Source organism: Filicampus tigris, chromosome 1 (assembly GCF_054856515.1).
Source record: "Filicampus tigris isolate MCC_2025a chromosome 1, RoL_Ftig_1.0, whole genome shotgun sequence".
NCBI classification, from domain to species: Eukaryota; Metazoa; Chordata; class Actinopteri; order Syngnathiformes; family Syngnathidae; genus Filicampus; species Filicampus tigris.
In genome coordinates this window covers 17595575-17605387 of record NC_141217.1, presented here as the reverse complement: position 1 = coordinate 17605387, position 9813 = coordinate 17595575, and the positions used below count along the sequence as shown (strand labels likewise).

At 40.6% G+C, this 9813-nt stretch overlaps 1 protein-coding gene across 5 annotated transcripts; it reads left to right on the top strand.

Annotated features, from left to right (window-relative positions):
- Positions 1–2003: 2003 nt before the first annotated feature.
- LOC147153055 (transcription cofactor vestigial-like protein 4) lies at positions 2004–7917 on the top strand. Of its 5 annotated transcripts, XM_086022257.1 has the most exons (7): positions 2007–2307; positions 2702–2853; positions 3432–3594; positions 3965–4190; positions 4370–4484; positions 5781–5996; positions 7551–7917. In XM_086022257.1, exons 2-6 carry the CDS (start codon positions 2772–2774, stop codon positions 5990–5992), a joined length of 798 nt encoding a protein of 265 aa, XP_085878383.1. In that variant the 5' UTR covers positions 2007–2307; positions 2702–2771; the 3' UTR covers positions 5993–5996; positions 7551–7917. The 5 variants fall into 5 exon arrangements, with proteins under 5 accessions (XP_085878627.1, XP_085878545.1, XP_085878383.1 ...); XM_086022501.1 differs by having other exon boundaries at positions 2004–2307; positions 2786–2853; positions 3435–3594; positions 5781–7917; XM_086022419.1 differs by having other exon boundaries at positions 2004–2307; positions 2786–2853; positions 5781–7917.
- Positions 7918–9813: the final 1896 nt, after the last annotated feature.

Here is a 9813-nt window from a genome sequence, read left to right as displayed (position 1 = left end):
ACAGCCCAGCAACACCACTGAGTGTGGCAGTCGTTCTATTCTTGGAGGTTGAAGTGGGCATGATGTGCACATGAATGTTTTGGTGACGATTGATCACGGTTTTCTATGGATTTTTTTTCTCCATTCAAGTGTTTTAGACCGTCACTGTGTATCATTTTTTTCTGACATTTTTCTTCAGTGTTGTGCCGTGGGATTTCTTGCGTTGTAAAATACTTGAATGAAGGTTGGGAAACACTGTAGACATAGGGTTGCCAACCGTCCCTTGAAAAACAGATTCGTCCCGTATTGAGTTGTAAAGGGACGCACTTTGTCCCGTAATATCGTCGAAGTAAAAAATAATGTGAACATGTCGATGGATTTCATGGAACAACAGTTCTTTAACACACCACCTCCGCAAAGGCTAACTTCAAAATAAACCTTACCAAATAATACATTGCGTCATTGATACAAATGCAATAGCCTTAGTAAGACTTTTACTTTGAAGTTGACCTCCGTGGTGGCGTAACAGCTAACTTGACTTCCGTTTTCGACTCAATTTGCCACCTACATCAACGCAACGCCATCCCGAAGTCACATTCAGTTGCGAATTTAGGTCGCTAACAAACCGCTAGTTAATTACGCTGTCGGATGATACGGCACAAGTCTCGGGCGTTAGTAGCAAGCAGCTGTTATCATAAGCAACAAGTGCCTGGCTGGTACTTCAACAGCTGTTCCTTGCTTTTTTTTTTTTTTAATTCTTTTTCAATATTGTGGAGATTATTTTGTAATGCGCACTCCATGTGAAAAGGAAGGTGCCTTAAATTGCACTTCAAGGTCAAAAGAACAAAACAGAACCTTGTCTTCATTTATTTTATAAAAAACACTTTTGCTCATTAAATAGTTTTAGGAAAAAAATCAGCTCAAAATGTCTGGCATAATACCTTGTTATACACTGTACCACGTATAAAATAAGAACATTTTATTTATCAGTTATACTGACGGTGTATAAAATAACAAGGTATCCTGCCTTATATTGCGTTCTCAAATCCTAAATGGCCATATTAGACATTAGGAGTTTTTTTAATGGACAAACGTGTTTTATAAAATAAATGAAGTCAAAGTTCTAATCATCTTTTTGTCCTTTTTTACTTTTGCTGATCCGAAACATAATCCGATCTCTGACTCAAAATCCGTGACCGATCTGAACTGTAATTTATGTGATCCGTTGAACCACTAGTGAGTACCAAAGTCAATCTCCTGGTACTATTGTGAGTAACCCATGAAAAAAATGATGTGCACCCCTGTTAATATGGAAATGTACAATGAATGTCAGCATTGTATGGACAAACAACATATAATAATTTTGGGGTGGAATAAACAAGTACAGTTGATTGACAAGTATGTTAGATAGATTAATAATACATAAAAGTAATAAATTGATTAATAATAGATAAAGAATACACACACAGCCTTACATTAACTACAAGTTCAAACAGATATGCGGCATTTTTACTGTACAGGCAGTCGATATACTACACTTAAACTATAAGTATAGTAAAGGGTAAGTGGACAAATATGTGAACATGTTCTGCTGAACTGATTAAAGGTGAGGTCATTTTAAGCCTAAACTATGACATGTCTTGCTCTCTATTTTACTCTGCAGTTGTCATAGACGTTTTTGCCAAGGCAGAAAGCTCTTTGCCTTTGGCAACACATAGTGAATATTCTGATTGGATAACAATATAATCTTCAAAATTACAGATTCATAAATATATTATGAATTAATTGCAAATATCACAACTTTATCTTGAGGATCAATACTTAAAATTGAGCACTATGGATCGAAATATCGATATTTCAGAATCGATACGCCCATCCCTCGTTGAAGGCAGTCAAGCCGGCCGTTCCCGCCGATTAGGTGTCCCTTATTTATTTTTCAGGGAGTTGGCAACCCTATGTAGACATAACATTAGGTACACCGGCGTATATATTATGAGATCAGTACAAGAGCTGTAGCAAACGTCATGCCTCTAGGGTAGCTGTTAGTCATTTTAACCTCTTATTTGAGCAGCAGTTAATATTACCAACTAAAAGAATCAAAGACACTGTGATTCTATTCACTGTGACAGTGAATATCCAATTCGGAGGATGCTGTGGCGTGTCTTCTCCAGTAGGGCGCCGTAGAGCTCTTTGTCCACATACGGAGACCGACGCAAGTTGGGCTAATCATGTTTTTGTCGTGCCTGGGAAACTAGACGCTTTTGTACAAGTTATACTGACGGCCAACGCTACTGTTGCTGGACACAGTGGACGCGCCGCAGCTGTACTGTAAGTCGTCGGATGTGTTTAGTTGGATGGAATAACAAAGACAACGACAAAGTTGGCGACGAACTGGCGGCTAGTTGGTTCGCATGCTAAAGTTAGCTAGCAAGTTTGTCACCCGTAGTTAGATGTTCGACCGCTAACTGTAAAATTCTTTAAAACATTTGATTCTTAAAACGGCAAAATATTGACGACCAGTTTAACCTAATGTGATAAATGAAACACACGATCTTGTCAGTTAGCTATTTAGCCTATCATTGTTTCGTTGGACGTCTTTAAAACATGAATAGATTCTCATCTTAAGTCCAGATAAGGCACACTACTCATGTTTAAAGTGTTTAGAATGTCATCATCACAACATGTTCACAATTAATCGATGTCTACAACTTAAATTATCTAGGAAAGAAGTTTGTTGCCTTCCCCGATGTTGCCTGCTAGCGTCGATGTTAGTAGCTAGCCTGTTCGCGTAAATGCTGTTGCCTAGAATGGACCTGTTGAACTCTCAGTACCTGGACAAGATGAACAACAACATCGGGAGACTGCACTATGGAGGTGACTTTCTCATCATGCAATAGGGAAATAACCCTCTTTAGTTTTTTGGTTATTTCTTAATTTGTATTTTTTACTTCTGGCCCGTTCTAATCTGTGCAACATAATATGCTCTGTCAGTATTGTTAAGGAGAATTAATGTGATCCTTGCAATGTGGGGTTTACGTGTTGCAGTGATAATATGCCCCCCACACACGCACGCACGCACAGAAACGTCACGCTTGTGGTTTATGTATTGCAGTGATATAACCTCACAGACATAATGCTTGGCTACACAAGTCTAGATCCTATTTCCGTATAACGTCCCCACTGTTACACAGTGCAGTCTGAATGTTCTGTCGCACTATCAGTGTCCTTACAAGTGTTCTGTCAAACTCACTACTATTATTTATTGTGCCATTTTCATCCAAGGTGACGCTTGGCATTGATGTTACTGCCATGTTGTTTGATAGAGACAGTTGGGTAATTGCATTTGGGCCACACCTATCCTTTTGTAAACTTAACAAGTTTGCTTATTACATGGAGTGTGTGCTTATGCGTAAGCCTAGTGTGGTATTTGATTAAGATTTGATTTATTCCAGCAGATGAGTCCAGGACACCCTCGCTGCCCTCTATATCAAACATAAGCGGGCCACCTCCTCTCTGCCCAAGCAAACGGAAGTATGGCGACGAACAAACAAAGGACCAAATGAATTGTGATGACGACCACATGACCAAAATGAGCAGATTGTTCGCAACTCACCTGTAAGTCCCTTTTGTGTCCCTCCTATGCTGTAATGTTTTACAACCTAAATGCTTGTCTATCCTGTATTGTCCTGTTCTATTAGCTATACTTGTGCACATGTTGAAGAAATTCTCAAATTTTACTATTGTGTCAAAAAAAAACAAAAATAGAATAGACCCCTGACCGATTATAAATTGCTGCATTTTAGGGCTACTAGCTCCATTGACATCTCATTTGTGCAGCTGGTGTAATATTTTCAACAAGGATTCTCATTGACACACAGTCAGGAAGGCTGTGAGAAGTCAATGGGTTCAAATATGACATTGCCTGAAGTGATTTAACAGTTCTGTCCTCACATTACATTTTTCTTGCCTTTATCCACATCCGCAGGGCTCGTCCCTCTGCTGGAGACAACCGCAATGAACACTGGAGCCTGAGCCACAGTCCCATGGAGCACATCAGCTCTTCCTCCAACGGTCTCCATGGGAACCATCTGTATGCTTCCATTTCTGGCTATGCTGTGGACCAGCCACTGGCTCTGACCAAAAGCAGCCTTGACAACGCGGTCGGGGGCAGGGAGAGGTCCGTTGTCAGTGCATCTGTTGAGCGACAACAGGTACGATGCTCAGCATGTCTTCCTCACGTAGAAGGACATGAGCACCTGTTTTATGGGAGTAAGCAGTTCGGATGATGGATGTGCTTGAATGACTCAGTCAACCTAAGAGGGGTCACAAGGACCCAACCTAAGATTTTGTTTTGCTAACTAACTAATGTATTTTTTTTGTCCACCTTCAGAATCGCCCCTCTGTTATTACCTGTGCTCCTGCAAGCAACCGCAATTGTAAACTGTCTCACTGCCACATGAATGGCTGCTCTCCGAGCTCGACCTCTGATGATAGAAAGATCAATGGTGAGCTCTTAGCCGTCACTAATGTGTGCCCATAATACTCTTTGTCTACCCGATGCACGGGGTCCTTGGTTTACAACCGGGTTGCGTTCCCACAGCGCCGACCTAACCCAAATTTTGGTGTTCTAACAACATTAAGGCGAGAACTGAGTGTGCCTTTCTGTGCTAGGTGGCAACGAATTCTTTGGCCACTGCGTAAACTAGTTCATCGCATGCAATTTGTAACCTTGAAACTGCATATGACATTGTAAACCGAGGACCCTTTTTTTATCTAGATCTAAAACTACTGTATCTGTACTCTATTGAACACCGCAACAATAAGTGACCTTTTGTGACACTGAAATTATGGAATATAATTTCAATGGCCATTTTGCAGTTTGACATGACAAGGTTTACTTTGGATGATGATACAAAAAACAGGTTGGATGTCCATTGTACCACTAGGTGTCACACTTGCCTTAGCTCTATGATTCTAATGTTGTACCTGGCTGCGTTGTCTTTGCCCACACCCAGGGATAATGACCGTTGTTCTTGAAGCACCTTCTAAAGAATTTAAAGAAGTCAAATTTTATTTGAAAAATGGATAAAAAAAAAAAAAAAATGCAGTTTTCACAGGTGACACCCAAAGCCTAAAACAAACACTGTCAAATGTTTAAGCAGTTAATCCAAAAGGCAACACTTTAGAAACACCCATCAGTCACATGGTCCCATACTTTTGCTCTCTTGAAAAGTGAGTGGCTTCAAACAAAAGGTGCCCTGTCGTGAGTTACTTAACACGACTAGACGTAAATACCCTGAAATGAAAGTTGGAATTCAGACCTTTTGTATCATATTCATCTTTTGATCTGAAACCCAAATGGCTTCAGTATACAAGAAAAACAAAGGAATTGACCTTGGTGTTCCCAAACATTTGGAGGGGACTGTATACTGCACGTGTATATATATATAGTACAGCATAAAAAAAGTAGCAACATTCATCCCTCAGGTGAAATTTCAGGATGAACTGAAATGCATTACAACCTTTACAGTGGAATTGAATTTGACCTTTAACGTTTTGAATGTCCAATTTTTCGGTGTTTCAGTACTTTTTGCATAACTTGTTTTTTCTCAAACAAAGAAGTGAACAGCAAAATTTACGACAGGTTTTTGATGCATGAATGTCTAATTACCTGGTTCCATTGCAACTGGTATTTAGAAAGTCCATCATGATGCTCACATTTTGACATCATGAGGTCAAGGCGCGCACGACCGCACGCACGGTCACGTTTGTGGCTTTTAACGCACACATTTTTGTTACAGCTAACACAATTTGCGATCCTGTGATTGAGGAACACTTCCGCCGTAGCCTGGGGAAAAACTACAAAGCAGAAGAGCCCGTGACCAACCCGGCGTCCAACTCTGTCTCCATCACTGGCTCAGTGGATGACCACTTTGCCAAGGCACTGGGAGACGCCTGGATCCAGATCAAGGCCAAAGGTGGGGGTCACCAGACTCCAGAAGCAGATCCATGAAGAGGTGAAAAAAGGTTCCACTCACTTGTGGATGCCATGTTCACTATCTTTTCTAACTGAGTATCAAACAATATAAGACATGGTTTTCGTCTTACCAAGTCTAAGGTCTACTTTTGTCCAAAATATTGCCTTACAACAGAACATTAACCAGAAAAGATGAATAGTGGCTAAATTAGATTTTCACAGTGACGATGACAAAAGCAGAAAGAACAACCATTGTCCCTTTTTTTTTTTTTTTTTTTCATAGCTGATGTTCTGTTTACCTGCTTTTGTAGCCAAAGAAACTTCTCCCTGCCTTTCAGCATGCAAGCCGTAAATACGTTCATGGCTAAATGCGTTCAGATTTAAATCCACACCACTTTTGCTTCTGTATTACTTGAAAATATGTTCCCCGTCTCATTTGCACTATTACATTTCGAATGATTTATGAAACATGTTCCCAGTTTGTGATTTGGTACCAGATAACCCAATTGAGACTTACTTCCCTTGCTTTCTTAATACACTAGGATAATCCACTCTGTGCCCCTGAACTGGACTCCACTCCACTGTTAAATCATTGTGGTTAATTATGACGTACTAATCTAATCCTAATCGATATCTGTAGCTCAAAAGCATGTTTCAAATAGCTGGATTCTATCACAAACCTTGCTAAATATTTTCTCAGAATTTATTTTTTATCTAACATTGTAGAAAATACTCACTGCTGGTCCAGTTGTACTCAATATATTTTTTTTATCTGTTTCACATTATGGTAGGAGGTGCGCATATTGGCATCCTCTTGAAACCACAGCCTCTGGAAAGGTTGTCTGAATGCAGTTTGCTAGGCAACGTTGCTTCATTACTCCGCGTAGCTGGATGCTACACCTTTGCATGAGACTGAAAGTGACTAAATCGGAGCTTCTGTTAGTGTTGACTGTATTTATTCTGGGCACATTGGTTTCTTGAACTTTTGGAAAAGCAAATTTGCAATTTATTTCGAAGCCCATCTCCATTGACCACAAAACGAATTGAGGCGTTTTCTTTTAAACAGAGGCGTAAATGCAAATGCAGTGTGGTGTATTTAAGTCGCAATTTGGCAACAGACCCTACTGTCACCCCCTACTGTCAGTAAAATACTGTTTGTGTACTTGAGGGACAAAACTGACTAAAACTGAGTGATCGTTTGACCTATAGCAGAGGTATGGTCCTCAATTTTTCGTTTTGTAATTAAAAAAAAAAAAAAAAAAGTCTGTGATCACATCCACAGTAGTTTATTGTGTTTGCCAACACTTATTGATGGGGGATTGAAAATTGTACAGATTAAAAAATATATATATATACATATCCTGTAATGTTCAGTGAATCCCCATACATTTGTATTAATCAACCTTTTTGGAGCTGTTACACACTTTTGTCTTCATATTTTACTGTACTCTTACGTGACCATCATTGCGCAGAGCGGAATGATCATTTGTATTTTGTTTCTATTGCGTGAGGCATATTCGTATGTAGCATGGAGGTTCCCTATTCTCTTACCATGCATTTCATCTTTTGTATCACTCGATTACTTTCCCCACAGTTTGAGATGATGACCGTGCAGGAACACATCAGTCTTTTACGTGAAGAGCTCAGCAAAGTGTCAGATGTCTGCAAGAGTCTAAAATTTCTGTGCATACCACATTGGGCTGGAGGGAGGGATTATTACCGATTTGACTTGTTTGACACAAGCAGATTTTACACTCAAATATTTGGGGTATCAGCCCTTTATTTAATTTCTTTATTTAGACAGACTGTATCACAAGGACTTTGTACAAACACCTACTCGTGTCATGTGTCACCACATAGATGAGGAATAATGATGCATTTGTACACTTGGGTCAATATTTCTCTGGAAGAAAACACCACTGTTTTATAATTGTCTTCCAAATAAACACAGAAAAAACGAACTTTGTGTGTTACTTCTTTATCTGATAAGACCATGTTCTGACGACTGCAAAACATTCATTTGGCATTCAAGAGCGAACTATTTTTGGTTTAAGTGCTTGCTGATTGAGAGCTCTTGCTCTTGATTGTGCCACAGCAATTTAGCACACACAAAAATGAGACCAGTAAGTAGTCATCTTGATGTTTCTGCCTCTTTAGGCAATAAACAAAAACAGTTGCACTGAGAAAAGCACTTATGGAACAGAATATTCAGTTCTCTTTTCATTAAGACACTTGCAAGAGGTTGTGGGACTGAGAGGGGTTCTAAAGTGGACGTCAACCCAAACATTTTTTTTTCAAGATGTTAATTCTGATTAACATTATGTTTGTGGAACATGAGTTAAGCGCAAAATCCACCCGCTTTTAGCCATCTCAGGGGGCGGCCAGTCTGTCACTTCTGTCGACTGAAAATGACATTTTGGGCATGGGCGGGGGAAAGAAAATTGACCTGGACGAAAATGGCTGCGACAGCTGTCTCAGCTTTGTAGGGTGCCCTCGCCAAATTGCTGTTTCAGTTCCTTCCACTTATGTTCAACGAGAGTTTAGATTAGGCCTCATAGAAGGCCACTTCAGAACAGTCCAGTGTTGTTTTTCTTGTAGCTGTTCTTGACTTGTTAGCTGTATTTTATTGTACTGTACAGAAGCCTCTCTTGTTTCAGTTGGCTGTAATCGCTCTTTGGCGGATTTTGCGTCTTGATGGCAAGATCACAGCTGTTAAGGAGAAACTGTTCATCACTCAAGCGTTAGATCAATTCACGTTTTTGACATTGTCTTTGCTACCAGCAGATGGCAGTGTACACCCACTATCCGGACTTCTCTTTCCATTCAGTCTCAAACAAAGACTTGTGCATCGTCTTCCAGGTGAGATTGGTCTGGATGCGGTATATTGTTGTGGTGTCCCGACAAATATGCAAATGCACGTTGCATATAAACAAAGTGGTGAATCAAGACGCTGCGGAAATGCTCAGCACATCTTGTCTCTGTTCCCATCTCAGCCTCCCAGGCTTCTTCTTCCATGCCTATTGGAGACATGGAGTTGGGGGTCTTTAATTGTCTCTGAATAGAATGAAATGTAAATGAGTATATCTCTACTCCATCTTGGCGAATTTGAATTCGCTCAGCACCATTCATAAGGAATAATGCCAAACAAGAAGAGAAATATAGTTCCCCCCTCTCTCTTCTTCAGTTGATACCCGAACAACCCCCAGGCTAAAATCTGCTCCAAACCCCCTCCAATAGACCACTGCCTCGACAAGATTAGGACCAGCTATACGAATCACAAGACGATGCAACATGCCTTTCAAGGAAGCCTACAATCTTGTGGCATTATGACTGTCTGGAACATCCACATTTTACTGCTTGGGCAAAAGCAATCAGTCGCACAGACCTACGCAGACATCAGGTTTCATTGGCGGTCTGACATGAAAATAGTGCCTAAATCAAGATGACTCATCAGGGTCACGCCAATTTCATCTTGGCCTCTTTCGGTGCACGGCGGCCACCAGCAGCATGACATCTTGACGACCGGTTAAGACAGTAACAGGAGCAAGCGATTGTGCCACATGGTCAAGACTCCGTCCTCTGGATTTTTTCTCTTCATGGTTACGTAAAAGGCAAGACCCAATGAATGGGATACAGCACAGCGTCACTTTGCATGTGCTCCTCTGTTCTGATTAACCCAATTGGATGAATGCATGATTTAACTATAGGCTAATAAGGGAAATTTTGCATCACACATACTGGCTGGCTTGTTACTCTTCACAAATGGCTGACGGAACACGGCTGTTTCCGTAATTCCAAATCTGTTGCGCCCGAATCGAACGCACCCCAATCTGCAGCATCCCCGAGCACTCGACGTC

What these genes read in the sequence shown, in the direction of transcription:
- LOC147153055 (XM_086022257.1), top strand. Translation starts at nt 2,772, where the DNA reads ATGCTGTTGCCTAGAATGGACCTGTTGAACTCTCAGTACCTGGACAAG. An exon ending in AGATTGTTCGCAACTCACCT is followed by an intron (nt 3,595 to 3,964) that starts GTAAGTCCCTTT and finishes CCACATCCGCAG; the next exon opens with GGCTCGTCCCTCTGCTGGAG. An exon ending in TGATGATAGAAAGATCAATG is followed by an intron (nt 4,485 to 5,780) that starts GTGAGCTCTTAG and finishes TTTTTGTTACAG; the next exon opens with CTAACACAATTTGCGATCCT.